The following is an 18,518-nucleotide window of genomic DNA, read 5'->3' on the forward strand; positions in this document are numbered from 1 at the left end:
TGATTTCTACCCGACATTCTTCTTTCAAAACAGATGAAAATAAACTACATAAAAATTGCATAAATTTTGGGAATTTCTACGACACGATTGAAAGAATCTTTTCACAAAAATCGAAGATTGTAAAGAGCTGCTTACTACTTGTAATGAAGTATTTTATAAAATAAATTTACAAATCTTCCCATTTCACTGCAGATTCTTTAAAGTATCGATCGCAAGTTGTGAGCGAACATTCAAAAGTTAAGGCTTATTTTGACATTTTTGCGAACTTCAATAGGACAAGATCGTTTTAGTAACTTAACTCTTTTTAGTCTTAAAAAATAGACATAAGAAAAAATGATTAATTGGTAATCAGTTTGCATTATCAAAATCAGAAAAAAAATTTTAATAAACTGTATATTCATTTTTTCTTTAAAAATATTATGGGAGCCGAATTTAGATTTGTTATGGCCAAAACTGGTCGGCGCTGGAGTAGCATCCCGTGACCGTTTTCTCTCTTTACCGGCAAGCTTGTAAGGGTTCGGACGCGTGCCGTCGCGCGTCCGTCCCATTTTGTAATGTAAACACTGTAACCGTCGATAAATATACTACTGCAGCGGCTCAATCTGTGTCTCATTGCCACCCGCCATCACTACCGTCCCTAAAATATGTTATTTTTTAAATTTGTTATTATTAGTCCTAGCATATTTGCTTACTGGTGTTTCGCTATTTTATGTGTTATTTATTTTGCTGTAATTTTTAAGTTGATATTTATGTACAACATTTCTTAAAGACGTCCCAGATAATGCTTGGTAATTCAATACGTTTGTGTTTTTTTTTCTATCTATGATTTGCTTTAATATCAATATTGTATTTACTGTTCAAAGTTTTAAACAATATATTTGATTTTTGCTACCGTGAAAATTTATGTTATTAACATTCAAGAAATGTTCACATAACGGACGTATTCGAAAATTGTGAAAAATAAATTAAAATAAGGGAGAGGAGGGGGGTAAATAGCACTTTCGCCCCCCTGGCTCAAACTACTCTAGCTACGACACTGAGCCACGTGAACTTGTTCGGTGTTTTTGTGACCCAAAAAGAAGTTTGACACGAAACACAGCATAATTTTATATATAAAAATAAAAATATATTACTTATTAGCTGCGTTGACAGTTACATTGTAATATGAAAAATATTTTTAAATTTAATTGGGGGGGGGGCTAAATTTGGAATTCTAAAAGTCTGCTCCAAAAATTAATTTAACACCGTAAAATTTGATACAATTACATCAATTAAAAGTCTGATTTTTTGTTTATTGACTTTGCCATATACACTTTGTACTATATAGTCATCGGCTGTTGTGGGACTTGTTCAAGAATGTTTGAAGGCAAAGCATTACCGTGGGTGGCGGTTAAAGGCGCGACGCTTTGACAGCTAACCTCGAGGAAAGAAGATTGGCGTAACTACTCAAAGGCGAAGAACGAAGTGTATAGACTCTAGGGAAAGATTATAGGCGTATTAAAAAAACATGGCGGACGGCGTAAGGAAACGAGAAAAGCGAAGCGGCGGTTCCAATGGACCGAGCGATCTACTCGAACCGTTCGATCCCGAAGTCAAGGACTTCAACGTCGACTGGTGGCTGACCGTGATGGACCAACAGGGGCGGACGAACAGTTGGTCAGAATACGAGAAGGCTCACTTCATGCAGATCAAGCTGAAAGGCGTGGCGAGGGAATGGTTCAACCGGCTCAGCGACTACAACCTCACCTGGCAAGAATGGAAAGAGAAGCTGAGGAATGCGTTTCCTAGGCGGCGCGACTACGCCGATTCCCTGGCGAAGATGCTCGACCGGCGCAAGGCTCCTAACGAATCCATGGCGACTTACTACCGCGAAAAGTTGGCTTTGTGCAAATACTGCAACATCGCCGGCGAGAACGCGGTGTCCTGCATCATTCACGGTCTCCCGGAGAGCTTGAGAGAGGACGCGCGCATGACCAACTGTGAAACTCCCGACGCACTGCTCACCAAATTTCTGGATAAAATGGACGATGCACCCAGCCATCCGATATTTAAAAGCGTAAAATTCGAAGTGAGACCTCCGGCGTCGAAGTTGAGACCACCGGCGCCGAAGATGAGAAAGCGAGAAGGCTCCCCTATTACCAGACAGATCCGGTGTTATAACTGCCAAGAGTACGGCTCGCACTTTAGCAGAGATTGCTCAAAACCGCATATGCTCAGATGCATGCTGTGTAGCATGGCGGGACACAGCAGATGGGACTGTCCGATATCCAAAGGCAAGCGACCACTCTATGAAGAAGATTGGTCGGATGAAAATTAAAATTTTTCACAGTAAGTGGATGGGAAGTCAAAGAACAAGTTTAAATAATAAAAATCATACAATTATAATAAAACTAGTTACTTAAAAAATATTTATTCATTTGTTTTAACATTTGATTTACGTATTTATATACAGTTATAAATTACATTTTTTAAGTAGATTCATTTCAGAGAATTAATCATGGAGCGTTCACTGTGGTCAAAACAGTAAACACTCCAGGGACGCCATTTGGGGCAGGTGGGGACATTCCCCCCCCCCTTGAATTTGGCCAGAAATATGCATTTTAAGTTTGTAAGCGAGTAGGTATACAAAATATACCTGCTCATTTACAAACCCAACACTATTCAAAATCATCCAATATGAATATTTTTACAAGTTTTTTTACTCGTTTGTAAATTGAGTACTCTTTTGAATAAAATATACTCAAAAATATAAATAAAAACAATTACATACAGCAATTCTGTAGGTGGCTTAGATTTATGGACAGTCTTATTTTAGATATTTCTACTAGCGAAAATATAATTTGAAATTATATGCTACTCAAAAATGTCGAAGAAACTCACCTAATGAAAGTTCTAAAACTAATTATAGTTTTAGAACTTTTATTAGGATAAGTCCAAAATATAGACAGCCAACCCATCTCTCAGAAGAAAATAAGCAGAAGAATAAGTACAGACAGACATCGCATCTCACATGTTATTCTATAGTTTGTCTGCATTTCGATATTACTGTTTTAAAAATATGATAGCTGTCCTTACCGATATTACTATGGAATTATATATGGAAATATTGGTTAAAGGATATTCAAACCAAATTTTAGTCAATAGGAGAGCGCAAAAACAATTATCACTTTCCAGAAGTCAAAAATTCACGTCAAAAGCGATAAAATCCTGTCGGCGCTATTGCAGCGGGAATGCTCCGCAACGATCATTCCTACTGCAACGACGCAGACACGATTTTATTGCTTTATAATAACCGAGCTTTATAATATTTTATTATAACCGAGCGTTTCCACTGCAAGGGTACAATTGTATTGCTTTTGGCATAGATTCTAAACAGGGACATCATTTGGGGGCATTTGTTCCCCCTTGAATTTGGCCAGAAAAATGCATGTCATTTATGAAATACTATGAATCTTAATGAAATCAAAATATTAAAACAATCACTTACTGGCAAACTTTTGCGACGTCCCTGGCACACCCCATGAACACAAAAAAACAGGTTCTTGCAGGAATTGTAGGACTTCTGTTTCAGTATTAGGCAGCTTGAACACGTTCCTTTTCAATAAAAATATAATTGTATATAAATAAATAGAATGCATAAACAAATGAATAAATATTTTTTTAGAATAAGTTTGACCTCCGATAATAGGAAATAATCTAATACAAAAACAGTCTTGGTAGCTAATATATACCAAAAAATGAGTCGTTCAATTATCTATCTAAAAGATTCCTCTCTCAAACTATTTCTGGAACTTGTTTGTGAATAACCGTACCAACTTATTTGGCGGGAGTTAAATTCCAGTAAATATACACCATTATGACTTTCGCAAAGCTCTAAACAAATTATAATCTTGCGATGATCTGTGCTGGCTCACCTTACTGTGTTTCCGTCTCCAATCGGTTAGTGATGCCGGAGACCATCAACAGCATTTCCCGACGGTAGACCCATCTACGGTCGTCAATCGCGACGACCAAGGAAGGTCTAGCCTAGCGCCGAAGTATGCAGTACTCCGGAGCGAACGCCAGGCTGGGTTGTATCTCAGTTGCCCATGGGCTGAAACTCCTGAGCCTAATGCAACTGCGGAACGCGGGCGAGGTGCCCGAAAAGTACCCATCACCTTACTGTGATGATCATATTCTACTAAGGTCGTTGTACTGAATCCGCTTTTCATCGCTGGTGATGAGTTATTTTAGTAAGAGATCGATGACCTTCATCAATCATTCAACTAAACGTTTAACATTCAATCATGCGTTACCATTTTCTATTAGTGAAAACTTTCAATATACATATATATAGTATTTTTTTTATTTAAAACCTTTTTTTAGTTTCTGATCATTGCACACACCTTTCGCAGCTCAAAGAAAGCAGTTCAGAGAAACGATAAAAAAATATTTATTGCATATAAAAATAATTTAATAGATTAAAACAATAAAAATCAATTTATTTCTAGAATTCAATCTTAAAGGTACACATCATAACAGTTTTCATATCCAAACTCAATGCAAAACGACAATTGGAACCTAGCATTATTTGCGCCAGTACACGGTCTTCTTTTGTCATGTCATTTGATGAGTCAAAAGTATCCTCCCAAATTTTCCTTTGCAGCCCGGAAGCCGTTCAGGTTTCAGATACATGCATCACTTTTACAGACCATATTACCGGCTTATAGCGTTCAATGGGTACATAGGCTAACGATAATCATAGCTGCCAACATTTTCAAAGAGAACATAGATTTTTTCACTGTATATATAATTGCAATGAGAGAGCATATCTATCAGCCATGCTTGCTTCGACAGGTTGTATTATATCCTATTTAATTTACAGTAAAAAATTCCTTCCTATTGCTTGGTCCAGCTTTTCTGCTCCAATTTATCAAAGTGAGTATTAACAATCGAAAGATAGAATGGTTCACACGTAACCACCATTATGAAAAGTAATTTTCTTGTTTTTTTATACTGTTCTGAAATAAAGATACTTTTGTATATTCTGCTGAAAAAGGTTCTTCATAATAAGAACATTCTGCATTTTAACTTAAGAAGCCTCTTCGGAGTCGCCTTCTGTGTAGTTCCAACCAGCCAACTGCGAAACCCTACCATCAGCGATCTGCTGCCGTGGTGGTCTTCAAATCATCGGCTCCGCTAAATAAACTCACTGCACTGAGCGTGACTCAAATTCCTTATCTGACATCTGGCGGAAGAAAGCATTTTAAACTCACTGAAAATTTTAACAGCAAGCCACCCTTTTCTTTTTTTAGTGGAAAGCAGCACTTTTGCCTTTACCATTACTTTGACTCTCACAGTCAATGCTTTTCTTAATTATGTTTTAACCATTCCTTTTTCGAATTATTGAAATGACATTTTCATTTCGTTATCTATGATATATGCAGTTAAATTAATTAAATAACATTAACAAATCAGTGTAATTTCTTAATTCGGCACCAAACACAGGCAGTGCTAATTATCTCGTAATTATAAAGCAAAGTATCTACTTTCTGAGTATCTTTTTTATATATTTTTTTAGGTACTATATAATGTTAAAAATAAGTACTATTTATAAATTTTCATTTCAATACTTCAACGTTATGTTAATGGAGTCAGGCGAAGACTCCATTAACTCAATGATACGTGTACATGTATAAGAATCATGAAGCAAAAGGGGCACAAAACTTTCACCAATTTCATCAAGTAATATTGATTATTTTCATATCAAGCCACCGTATTAAATCTTAGTTTTCTCTTTTCAAGTGTGTATTTGTAGTAGCATTGAAATCTCTAAAATCGATCAATCATGGTGTAAAGTTGATTGATTTACTTTATAATTAATGGCGAATTAATACTGGCGAGTTGCAGAAGCGGTTATCTTATCTTATATATATATAATTGTTTTATTGCTTCTTTTGAATAAACTTTGAATAAGTTCTAATTTTAGTATCTTTCTATATCTCGTTAATTTTAAGTTATTATATTATACTATCAATAAATATAAAGCATCCTTAAACGATTATAATAACTATCACATCTTTCCAATAATTGTAAAATAAATAAAGGTGACTTTATTTTACAATTAACTACTGAGCTTAAAGGTGTTGACTTTTATTGTATTACCAACCACTGAAATTACTAGGGACCTGTGAGTGGTCAATTTAATATGATTACTAGTATTTCATACAGAGGTTATTGTGACTGATTATGTACTTTTAGTGTAAGTGAAGACAATATTGAATAGTCAAGGCGATTCAAGTTAATAATTCTAAAGCATATGAAATTATGAACATTTAAAAACTAACTTTGAACTAATAAATTAATTTTATGACTTGTACGCTAAATTCCATGCACTAGAATTATAACTTAGTATTATTTGTAAATGTAACGGTTTCACTGGCGAGGTGGAGCGAAGCATGGTGGAACTGGTGATGGCGCTTCTACAAATGCTGATCGGTGGCTCAAAAAAAATTGTGTTTAAACAGCATTATTTTATACTACAAAAACAATCAAATCAAATATACTATTACAAGTTATTTTGTCTTTTCTCATTCCTTCTGTAAGTATTTTACTTTGTTTTTAGTATTTGGAACGTCTTATAATGGAACAATCGATAAATGAATAGGGAATAATGATTGTAGGTTGCTTATTCAACATAAGTTACAATAATGTTCTTTGGAGGACTTATGAAAGCCGTTAAACGAAAAGGCGAAACTGGCGCAAGTGGAGTTTTCAAAAACAGCTAAATCATACAAAATACATGCAAAATTCAAAATCTTGGAAGTAGATGAACAATTTAAAATTATTTTGTACACAAATGATAGGAAAATGTCTGCTTTTTTAACTAAACCATAATGTTTTTTTATGCTTCCATAATTAAAAGATTATTTAATCAGAAGCTTTTTATTATCGATATATTACATTATAAAGACAATTTCGTCAGTGATGACACTAAAATAACAAAAATTAAATAGTATGTACCGAAAAGTTACCGTTGACCTTATATATTTTTTCTCTACAAACAAACCTGTTAAAAATATTATACATGTACATAATTGAAAAATAAAAAATATGTAAAAAGATATCGAATTTTATTCTCATCCTGTTGAAACCATCTGAAATCATAATAATCAGCATTTTAAAGAATCATAACAATGAAGAAATTAAACAAATAAATAATCATCTTTTTTAAGATACTTTCAGTCTTTTCAACTGTGACGGTTATGTAATTAAGTCACTATAAAATCCTTTGAATGAATGAAACGAACTCAACAGTGTCACAGTTGCACTTGATACCGCACATATTTTTCGATCTCTTTTTTGGCTACGTCTATAAGTTGCCATAAAAACAAGTCAACCGAATAAAAATTTACATTTACTCTCCCTGTCCAATTAAAGGAAATAATTACTTTTAAATTAATTAAAAAACAATATTACACTTCAGCTAAATTTAAAAGATAAATACCCATAAACCTTGTTAAATAGAAAATCGTATGTCGTATTCAAATTGCCTACATTACGTCGCAGTGACAATTTACGTTGTGTCTTTGTAACGTAATGGATCGTGGCAGTATAAAATTAAAATCACTTTCGTAATATATACATATATAGTTTCCGATCAAGACGCGTAACATCTCAATATAATCACAATTAGATAGATTACACTTTGTCGGGTCAACAGATTTTAAGGCCATGTTTTTCAATGTATCTACGCCTCGCCGTCTCTATCAGCTGCGCTTTCCTCTCTTGGAAGCTCAATTGGCGATCGTATGCGTTGCGGGAGAAAGTCGCCGCAGCGGTACACAGCGTAAGATGTGCCGGCGGACCGGACGACTGAGACGTGCTGGCTGCGGTTCCTGCCGATGCTGACGATTCATCTTCGGGCGTGTAATGAACGAGACCTTCCAAAATGTTTGTGATTGTGACGTCTACGTTGTGTGTTTTGCCTGATGAAGATAGAATAACATCAATAATCAACACGAAAGTAACTTTTATTATAAGAATAAAACTACACAGTACATAAATAATTGTCTATGTATCACCTTTTACCGAGATCCAATGACAGATTCTTCGTTCATGTATAGAATCATATATATAAGAAATGTGAAGAGTATAAGATATACTCATCTTATAAAGGCAGAGTTTGTTTATTACTAAAAGTAAATGTACTTTTGATTACATAGTATATATTTATAGCTACTTGACTTGTATCTTATACTTTATGTAAACACTGCATTAATGTTCTGAAGAAGTAAGAAATAAATCACTAAAATAGTTTAATTATGAGTTTTCCTACATACATACAGTAGACCCCCGAATAACACGGTAAATTGGGGACGCGCTATTTGTGTGCGTATAGTTGGGGTACTAGAAAATACTCATACACTTTCTTGCAATATGTACGTACGAATCAGGCGCATTTCGTAGGATATCCTCCCTTTTGCTGCTTCACACATAAAGTAACGGACACCTAAATAGCACGTCCCCAATTTAGCGTGTTATTCGGGGGTCTACTGTACATACATACAGCACAAAATCAAAACGATGCACATATCTCGTAAACCATTAATGGTTTAAAGATCATTACACCATTGCAACGGACACAAACTGGATTCTTAAAGAATAAAAATATCATGTTATAAAACTCACTAAGATCTTTCGAAATAACTGAAGCTGGTACGTTAGGAAGCACTTCCTTGATCTGAGCGACCATCGTTTGCAGGTCGGAGCGCATCGCCGGCAACGAATCTGCGATCCTATCATGAATGTTTCTGCTAGAAACAGATGCGTTTAACTGAGCGCGTTCTGCCTCCCTTGATGCTACCAATTCCTTTAGTTCATTGCTAGTGAAATTCGTAGCTTCAATCTATAGTTGCAAAATCTTGTATCAATTAAAGAAATCTATAACAGTATTTATGCAAGACTTAAAATGAACGCATTATTACTTTGAGAAAATCTGCGATGACTTTTTGAGTCCTATTGGCAAAATCCTCGCACGACTCCTCGCTCGCTTTCTCAATAACGGGAAGCAAATGTACGTCAAACTTTGTGTACGGACTCCACATAAACCAAAATATGTCAGACCACGTCACCTCGTCGCCGATCCAATAGTTGATTGATTCGGAACTGATGTTTCCGACTGGACGTTGCACTTCTAAAATATCGATAAAAACATTATTAATCTCTAAAACTACGACTATAAAAACAGAAACAGAAAGAATAAAATCTTAATAATATTTTATATTATCTCTAACGGTATAAATATCTTTTACAAAAAAATTAAATATTTTACCGATTGCAACCGGTTGAACTTTATTGTAAAGCGTAAACGGCCATTCGTTGAATTTCAACAACCCCTTTCTGCTCGTCAGACAACCCTCGGGCTGGAAAAATAATGCTGTATTTGCCACATCGGCAAACCTCCTCCTGAAAATATTATCTGATGATGACATTCTAACAATCAGTTGTATATTTCTTAAAATAATTATTTTTATACGAACCTCACAGCGTCTTTGAAGTGCTCTAAGGTAGGTTGATCTTCAAAATACCTTATACCCAAGATCCACGCCAACGGAAGCGGTAAATCCCATTTACTTGGCTGATTAAAATTAAACATTAATTATAACACATTTATTAAAACATATTTACAAATAATTTATACTCACACTCAAGCTGTTACCGACTGATTGCATAATTAAGGAATCAAAAACTGAGACTTTGTTGGAGATCAAGAGTCGAGTTTTCTCATCTCTTTCTCCCTTTACATTTACATGAATTCCTACAAAAATGAATTGACGTTAGATGTTATTTAGTTTTACAATCGATCAATCAACATACCTAATGTGAAATAGGATGCCAAAAATAGTATTAGAGATCTGGCAGGAGGAAACTCCATTAATACACCTGTGAATATCCATAATATGCATCCCAAAAGTATTCTCAAAGGAAAAATAATTATTCCAAGCTGAGCAAACAGCAGGACTTTCAATATGTTGTCTTCACTCAATCTGAAATAAAAGAACAATCAATATCACTGTTTTATAAAATAAGCTTTTATACAATATATTGTTGAAAGTTTAGATATTTCAGAAAATATTTTGACCCATATTTTGGATACAGAAACATTTTCTTTATCCCATGTCTAATTGCCTTTCAACTGTAGGTGTTATTAGATACCACTGATTGAATTTACGATGTTTGTCTATTTTTATTTTTATAATGAAATCCTCTATTTCTTTCCATTAGGGTGTCTTCCTTAGAAGTTCCCACTCGAACCGCTAAGTATTTTCTAAATTTAATTTTCACTTATATTCCAAGCCGGTTTGATAAAATCTTGAATTATTTTAAAAAAATCTTTCAGTAATTTTGTTTGAATCCAATAAAATATTGAGTTGATTTTTAACATCGCTTGCGATAAACAATTCGTCTTCTCTGGCCTCTCTGTTTTTAACAAGATTTTCAACATATATAAAAACTTCAGTTGCTAAAATATTATTTTTTTCAATAAAACTTGTATAGTTTTGAAACATAAATATGTGATCTCTCGTAAACGATAACCACAATTTCAAATAACTTTCGTAACATAACAGGACATTTCTCTTGATAAATAAAGTAAAAATGAAGTCCGTCAAACATACTTAAAATTCTGTCAATCAATGGACCCAATGATAAAAATCTAGTATTGCTGTGATTTAACAATTTATTATAACAATTTTCTGCAAAGTTCCAAAACCCCTTCAATTCTTCAACTCAAACTGTATATACATATGTAAACTGAACTCTTTTTTTACACCATTTTGAAATAACATGGTCCAAAAAAAAAAATGATTACATATTTTCACTATATTTTTACATGAATTATTTGTTCTAACACGATTTCCAAAAATTCCAATTCGAAAAAGACGAGCAATTTCTTTGGATGATAAATTTTAGACCATCTTGGGAGAGGCGAAGATTCCGCATCTGTGGGTAAAGGTTTTGGTCTAAACGAAGCAACTAATAGAACAATTAAAAATAATGAAGATTCCATCCAAAAATCAGTAATTTCTGGTTCAAAAATTAGTTCCAAAAACTCATTGTATAGTCGAAATGTTATCTTAGAGAAGATGGAAAACTTTTACTATTGTATTATTATTGTATTAAAAAATAAAGCAAGTTTTAAATGTGTATTTTCTATTTACAAATATTTCACAGGCCGGATCATATTTCCTTGTAACAATGGGTAAAACTAGGAGGGGATTTTTAGGTGCAAGTAGCTGAAGAGGACACAAAAAATGACATATCTTATAGGGCAAATCTTTTTTGATTATATTTAACAATTGTTTTTGATATTGGTTGTCAAAAAGAGCAATTAAGTAAGAGTTAATCTAAATTGATGGCTAAAATAATATACAAAATTTGGTATGTTATAAAAGAAAATTCATCACTAAGGACAAAAAGAAAAGATGAAACTTTTATGATTACTCAGCATCAATTCAAATAATAATGGACGAATAAGTTTTATACGTATATTTGGATAAACGATAAGGACAATGTACTCTTAGATAATAATAATGAAATAGTTGTAGATAATTGTAATACAGAAATAATTAATCACATCTGAATAAAGTATAAAAATAGAGTATGATCTGTAACAGACCAAGTGGTGAAATAATTTATATGCTTCGGTTTCAGAACAACAATATAAATATAAGTAAAAGTAAAATAAGAATATTCAATCTTATTTGTATTTCATAAGTCAATGAATTATCGTTTAAATCCAATAAATTACAATGAACATGTACAACAATAAGTTTATTTTGTTCAGCAATTTTTTCTGATAAATTACCTATTGAAAAAATGGAGAAATTATAAAACCGGTGACAACTGGAGAACAATTTCAAGAAATGAAATAAAAGATCTACGATGATTTAAAAGCAAAATATATACATCTATAATTGCTATATTTGCAGTTGTGATGATCGGAGAATTACTTACTCGAATTAGGCCAGTGATAGCGTTGTTAAATGTCCGGCTGTTGAAATTATGAGTTAAACAAAGGGCATTTAACCGTTTCTATAGATAGTAAACCTATATTCAATTTACAATTTAATTGTATATTTTATCAGAATATGTATTATATCCATTATCGAGAGTTTAGATACTTTTATTTTTGTCCAAAGTTCATAGATATTATAAACATTTTAAAAACGAAAGTGGGTCATAATATTTAAATTGATGGCATTGCTCAAAAACGGCAATATACTTTTGTATGGGAGCCAACTATATTTTCTTGTTTTACGGTTATATGATTTTGTCAACTTTGAGGTTGAACTAGATAAAATTTGTAGATCAAAGACTAAAAAGAGAACAAGAACGAGCGAGAACCGGCGCGGTGCTGAACTCGCGGTGTGGGAGCAGAGTTAAATTGACACTCATGACAGCTGTCGATAGGGCGCGACGCAGCGTCCTCGCACTATGCGTACCTCGAAGGAGGCACGAGCCGCTGCAGGCCGGGGGCGCCCGCCATGGGGCAGAGCGCCGATCTTCAGCCGACGAAACCCGACGCTGACCGCCCGCTGTTGCTGTTGCGCCAATCGCTCGGGCGCAGGTTTGCCACATACGCAAGCAACGAAACAGCAAGACAATTGCGCAAATGCCAATATCGTTCTTCAACTCAAACTTCACCCAATCGTCGACTAAATGACCTCCGTCAAATTTTCAGCGACGGCCATTTTGGAACTTCATTTTCAAATTCATTTTTTAAATAACCATTTAAATATTACGGTGCAATTTTCTATTATATTATATTTTTTTACTTCATTTATTTTCACTAAATTATAATTAAAATCGCATTCTCTCTATAAACTTTGACTTGATTCAATTTAACAAACGAATACTTTATAATTTTGCTTTGGCCAAAAAAAACTTAAGCATAATTTTATATTTTGTCAAAATTTAACAAATACGACTCGGTGGCTTACATAAATGATGTCACATTTCTCGCAAAATTTTCATATCCCTCCCCTCCCTCCCTATGTCACAAAGTGTCGCAAGACCCCTTCCCTTTCTCCCCTCGTACGTCTCGTACCAGAATCAAAATTATTTTGATTTACAAAGGCAACAATATCATAAGTAGTAAAATATATGCATTTGTGTGAAGTTGCTGAATAATTTCTTTCAAAATTTCTGTATATAAATAATATAAAATGTATTCGATAATAATAAGCATGTGCAGATATAACATGTTTTAAAAGCCCACTATACCCTGACACAGTCTGTCACAATTCCGTTGACCCCCCCCCCCTCCCTCCTAAACCTATGACATCATTAATTGAAGCCGCCTTATTTAATTTCGTGCATTATTTTTAATTAATAAATTATTTAAATGCATATGCATGAAATAATAGCTTTATTCCAGTGCATCTGTACATAAAAAAAAACTTTTGGGAACGGGAAGTGACGAGTGGCAATTAGACACAGATTGCGCCACTGCAGTAGTATTTTTTACTGAATATTATTATAGTTTACACGGTGTTTACAAAATTTACATAGAGCAGTGATAGCTGCTGCCTGTACGTCTTCCATACCGGGAAGCGCGCGCGTGTATGAAATTCCCGAGATTTTGGGCACTACTCGAAGTCGGCGATCTCGGCTGACTTTAGTTGTAACTTCGGTTCGGACAACTTCGAGAGAGTGTAGTGCAGGTATTAAACATTCGAATTCATACCCTATAGTTTTACTAATATTTTTATATTCACGTTTGCTTTTTATATCCGCATTCCAACACGCGCTTCGCATAACGAAGTCGAACATCTTTGACGCTTTATTGCAAACTTTGCCTATATACGTATTAAATCTCGGTCTCTAATTGAAGTCACTCCCAAATCAGGTTAAAATACTTCTTGCTTAACTCAAAAAGAACATAGACATGACCATTTTAGAAACCAAAGATTCCTAATTTCAAAAAATAAGTTCATAACAAATTTAACCGATATTTTTTTGAAAGTCTTTGATTTATATTTTAGTGTTACGATATTGATTGTATTTGTTGATTTGTATTTTAGTACTCAGTAACGAAGGTTCCCACTGCGAAGGCGCCGACACGATTTTATTGCTTTTTGACTTTTGAGAAGGGATAATTATTTTTTGCGCTCTCCTATTGGTCAAAATTCGGTTTAGATATGCTACATTCGATTCTCACTTATTGTAAGTCGTAATATAGTTATAAATTCTTAATATGAATGCTTAGTACCGAGAGTTTAGTGAGCTTAGTACGATTTTATTGTTTTTAAAGTTGATTCTAAACATAGACCTCTCAAATGACAGAAAAATGCATGCCATTATTATCTAAAATAATGCGGAAATGACGTCCTTGGTAGGTAGCAGTAACTTTTGTACATCTTTACGAATCAGGAAAACTTGAATATTTTAGCGACAAACTGGCAATTTATTAAAAATGAACAAGCAAACAGATATGACGCGATTTGAAAGTAGCAAAACAAAAAAATGCTTTGTTGTCTCTATTGCGATTAAACGTTTTCCCATCGCTATACATCATGTCAGCGCGGACCGTGCTCGAGTTTAAAAAACTTTTCCCTTAAATAATTAATTAACAGATGATATTTAATAGTAATTAAATAATAATCAACGTAGAAAAAAAACATATTTGAAGATTTAAAAAAATAGTGTTACTATTCTGGGAAATAATTTAAAATGTAAATATAGTGAATAGTCACGCGTTCGGTTTAGTAACAATCACAGAAGTCACTCGGTCGGTCGCTTCGGAGGTAAATTTAGCTTTGCCAAAGTAGCGCATCACTAAATTGTGACAATAATATTAATTATTATGTAATATATAATAATAATAATAATAATAATAATAATAGTAATAAGTAACTGTAATAGCGATGTATTTATTGATATTAAATCGATCGATTGAGTAAATTTGTTTTGTTGCTAATTAAATGCGCAAATAATATCTCGTGATCATGAGAACAAAGCCGACAGTGTTGCCATGCGAGAGACTTTGTTTGAAATGTTGTCTCGTAGAAGCTGTCAAATCTAAATTCAGTTTTGATCGGATTCGCCTTCGGAAACGTCGCGACTGCCGAGGACGAGCCTTCACCATGGACGAGGTTTCGCCCCAGCCGAGGCAGGAGACGGAGGAAGAGCGGCTGTTCTACAACGCCGAGATCCCCGCGCCTCCTGCGTCTGGGCCGTCTCCCCCGTCGCCTCAGCTAGAAGAGAAGATGCGACGCAAACTGCGCTTCTTCTTCATGAACCCTGTCGAAAAATGGAAAGCTAAGCGCAAATTCCCCTATAAATTCGTCATACAGCTGATCAAAATTGTCTTAGTCACGTTCCAACTGTGTCTGTTCGCACACAATCAATACAAACACGTGAATTACTCGTGGGACAATAGAGTTGCCTTCTCGCATCTATTCTTGAAAGGATGGGACTCGAGTATGGAGATCAACGCTTATCCGCCCGGAGCCGGACCTCTCGCCGTTTATCAAATAGACGACTTCTACGACACTCTAGACTTCGCCTACGACGGATACTCTAAATTGTCTAACGCGATCGGAGCTTATTCGTACGACAACGCAAACAACACGTTCGTCGATCCCAAACTGTGCCTCTATCAATACAAAGAAGGCACCATCTTCGGCTTCAACGAAAGCTATATATTCAACTCCGAAATAGACGAATCGTGCATCAATCTAACTAAAAACTCGTCCGATTCGAACCTTCAATCGCGCCAATATTTACAATCTAAATATATAGACATCAACTTTGGAGCTTTAGTAAAAGCCGAGTTATTATTCTCAGTCAAGACCGTACATTTCAAAGCGGCCGGTCCGATCACTCCTCCCGATTGCTACAGATTCGACGTCGTTATCAATTTTGATAATAAAGACCACGACGGACAGATGTTGCTGACGTTGGACTCTCAACCGTTCCGATTGGACTGCCAAGCCAACGCCGAATACATCACGGACAATAAAATAGATCGGATCTTACACAGCGTCTTGAATTACTTCGTGATCTTTATATGCGTGGTGTCGTGCTACCTTTGCAGTAGAGCCGTTTTTAGAGCGCAACAATTAAAAACGATCACAGTCAACTTCTTCAGGAAGGCTTATGATAAAGAATTGAGCGTAGAAGGACGCTTCGAGTTCTTGAACATGTGGTACATCATGATCATCATCAACGATATCTTAATAATCAACGGATCGGCCATCAAAGAACAGCTCGAAACCAAGCATTTCGCGCAAGATCAATGGAACGTGTGCTCGCTGTTCCTCGGCACCGGTAACATGCTAGTATGGTTCGGAGTGTTGCGTTATCTAGGCTTCTTCAAAACGTACAACGTCGTCATTTTGACGCTCAAGAGAGCCGCCCCCAAAATCTCGCGATTCTTAATATGCGCTTTGTTGCTCTACGCCGGATTCACGTTCTGCGGATGGTTGGTCTTAGGTCCGTATCATATGAAGTTCAGATCTTTGGCTATGACGTCCGAATGCCTCTTTTCGCTGATCAACGGCGACGATATGTTCGCGACGTTCTCGAGCATGTCGGGCAAATCGCCGATGCTGTGGTGGTTCTCCCGCATCTACCTATATTCGTTCATCAGCCTGTACATATACGTAGTTTTGAGCTTGTTCATATCGGTGATCATGGACGCTTACGATACGATAAAGCGGTATTACAAAGACGGCTTTCCCAAGAACGATCTGCAGCAGTTCATCGGGACCGTTTCGAGCGAAGAACTGTCATCGGGAATATATAGATCTGATAGCCAATCGTCTCTGCATCAATTGATGAGAACCGTATGCTGCTGCTCGCACGCCAACAACTACGCCAAATTAGAAACGCCGAGACAGCCGACGACCAACGAATCGATCTGCGTATAACTCCAAAGATTACGATAGGCCAGTTTGCCTAATCGATGACTGTATTACCTTAGGAATAATAATGTGTCATCGCCATTATGAATATGTATATATGAACTTTAATCTCGTGTGATATTAACTTTGATACCATATTTGCACATGTTATGTACAAGCATCTGTGTATATTTAGTTTTATCGATAACAAATACAGTTACCCTATTATTATTAAGATATAGAATAGATTATTGTAAGTGATTTTTACTGTGAAGAATGTATTTTTGTGATTACATATAATAATATTTTGAATATGTGAAAAATATCAATAACATATTAATAATCGAGTTTATTATTTAATATGAAATATAATCAATATTATACTACAGAATATGTGTACCATCTTTCATTTGTATACTTTAAATTTTAATGTTAACACGTGGACGCCGGGGCGCTTATGCTAAGAAACAAAAAATATTCAATTTTGTGCTACTTTTACAACTTTTCATTACCATTTGTCGAGCAGTAAAAAGTGTAATATCATTTCTAGCCTTTGTAAAAATGACAAAAGAGATTTAAGTAAAGGTCTTTCATATTTGCAACTTAATTTTTTTAATCAATTATTTAAGCAAATTATAATATGTACCTAACTAGCTCTTGGTCACTCACTATCACGAGGTACCACAGCTAGTTATATCTAATTATTGTTTTTTTTTAATTAAAATATCATTTCCTTTGTATATCTTAGTAGACTATTTTTTTAAGGACATATTCTCACAGACTTGACGCCAGTAATTCACAACTCGCGGTCCGCAAACGTTTCAATCAAATTCCTCACTCAATTGCAATATCAATATGATAATTTACAGTAAATAATGTCTTATCAACAAATAAAATACTAAACTCAAAAACCGTTAACTAACCGTTCTAATGCCACGCGCCACATACGGGGATTGCCACTAACAAATGATAATTGGTATAGAACTTAACTAAAACTATTTTTGTTTTTCAAATGCCAAAACGTAGTCAGTTTGTGGTGTATCTCCAGTTCACGCCTTTGAAATATGATACTTCTCGACCAAATTTCACGTGTTGGATGATTTTTTATTATTGTTATATTGCTGGTCTACATTTTATAAAACATATGTATTTTTTACTTTGCATTAAAATGTTAGTTTGCTAATAAAGCAAAAATTAATTCAATATTATTTTGTTGTGAAAACTTTTCGATTTTTAACAGGTGCAAAATGCACCGGAAACGGCACTTGGAGGCTCTTTTTGCGTTATAAGAGCCCTCAGCAAGTCAAGCAAATACTAGACATATATTTTTTTTTAATTCTAATAATAGTTGGCTTTGGGGTCGTGTAGTATGAAAAATATCATGTCACGAAAATGATCGAGTAAACTATGTACCTAATTAACTGTCGTGAGATACCGCAGCTAATCTAATTTTTGTTTTCTTTCGACTATTTTGTTGAGGTCATATTCTCATAGACTTGACGCCAGTAATGCACAACTAGTAAATTTTTTATCCAATTGCAATATCAATACTATATTTAATTGTATTTTTTTATATAAATTATAAACAATAATTATGTATAAAAAATTAGATATTTTCATCTTTGTAAT

General features: G+C 34.7%; 3 protein-coding genes across 5 annotated transcripts; 2 read left to right on the forward strand and 1 right to left on the reverse strand.

The window, feature by feature from the left end:
* The first annotated feature begins 1,305 nt into the window (after positions 1–1,305).
* Positions 1,306–7,101, forward strand: LOC148226067 (uncharacterized). Of its 2 annotated transcripts, none has more exons than XM_088203141.1 (2): positions 1,306–2,343; positions 6,605–7,101. In XM_088203141.1, the coding sequence occupies exon 1, from the start codon at positions 1,508–1,510 to the stop codon at positions 2,315–2,317; it is 810 nt and encodes a 269-aa protein (XP_088059267.1). In that variant the 5' UTR covers positions 1,306–1,507; the 3' UTR covers positions 2,318–2,343; positions 6,605–7,101. The 2 variants fall into 2 exon arrangements, with proteins under 2 accessions (XP_088059267.1, XP_088059268.1); XM_088203142.1 differs by having other exon boundaries at positions 1,362–2,328.
* LOC148226068 (lipid droplet-regulating VLDL assembly factor AUP1-like) lies at positions 6,909–12,623 on the reverse strand. 2 transcript variants are annotated; one of them, XM_088203139.1, is made up of 8 exons: positions 12,486–12,623; positions 9,859–10,028; positions 9,687–9,799; positions 9,522–9,619; positions 9,314–9,447; positions 8,967–9,175; positions 8,671–8,887; positions 6,909–7,967 (listed from the first exon to the last, which is right to left on the reverse strand). In XM_088203139.1, exons 1-8 carry the CDS (start codon positions 12,527–12,529, stop codon positions 7,696–7,698), a joined length of 1,257 nt encoding a protein of 418 aa, XP_088059265.1. In that variant the 5' UTR covers positions 12,530–12,623; the 3' UTR covers positions 6,909–7,695. The 2 variants fall into 2 exon arrangements, with proteins under 2 accessions (XP_088059265.1, XP_088059266.1); XM_088203140.1 differs by lacking the exon at positions 6,909–7,967 and adding an exon at positions 7,995–8,362 and having other exon boundaries at positions 8,536–8,887.
* A 2,390-nt stretch (positions 12,624–15,013) lies between these two features.
* On the forward strand, positions 15,014–17,280 carry LOC148226069 (mucolipin-3-like). The gene has a single exon (XM_088203143.1). It carries the CDS (start codon positions 15,129–15,131, stop codon positions 16,914–16,916), a length of 1,788 nt encoding a protein of 595 aa, XP_088059269.1. The 5' UTR covers positions 15,014–15,128; the 3' UTR covers positions 16,917–17,280.
* The last annotated feature ends 1,238 nt before the right edge of the window (positions 17,281–18,518 follow it).

This window comes from Plectrocnemia conspersa, unplaced genomic scaffold, assembly GCF_051122295.1.
Source record: "Plectrocnemia conspersa isolate PC_06_02 unplaced genomic scaffold, ASM5112229v1 ptg000014l, whole genome shotgun sequence".
NCBI lineage: Eukaryota > Metazoa > Arthropoda > Insecta > Trichoptera > Polycentropodidae > Plectrocnemia > Plectrocnemia conspersa.

Bases quoted from the DNA above. Each gene is read 5' to 3' on its own strand.
- LOC148226069 (XM_088203143.1), top strand. From the start codon at position 15,129: ATGGACGAGGTTTCGCCCCAGCCGAGGCAGGAGACGGAGGAAGAGCGG.
- LOC148226067 (XM_088203141.1), top strand. From the start codon at position 1,508: ATGGCGGACGGCGTAAGGAAACGAGAAAAGCGAAGCGGCGGTTCCAAT.
- LOC148226068 (XM_088203139.1), bottom strand. From the start codon at position 12,529: ATGGCGGGCGCCCCCGGCCTGCAGCGGCTCGTGCCTCCTTCGAG. The intron at 9,448-9,521 runs GTTCGTATAAAA...TAATATTTTCAG, and splicing joins CACTTCAAAGACGCTGTGAG to GAGGAGGTTTGCCGATGTGG. The intron at 9,176-9,313 runs GTAAAATATTTA...TCGATATTTTAG, and splicing joins AGTTCAACCGGTTGCAATCG to AAGTGCAACGTCCAGTCGGA.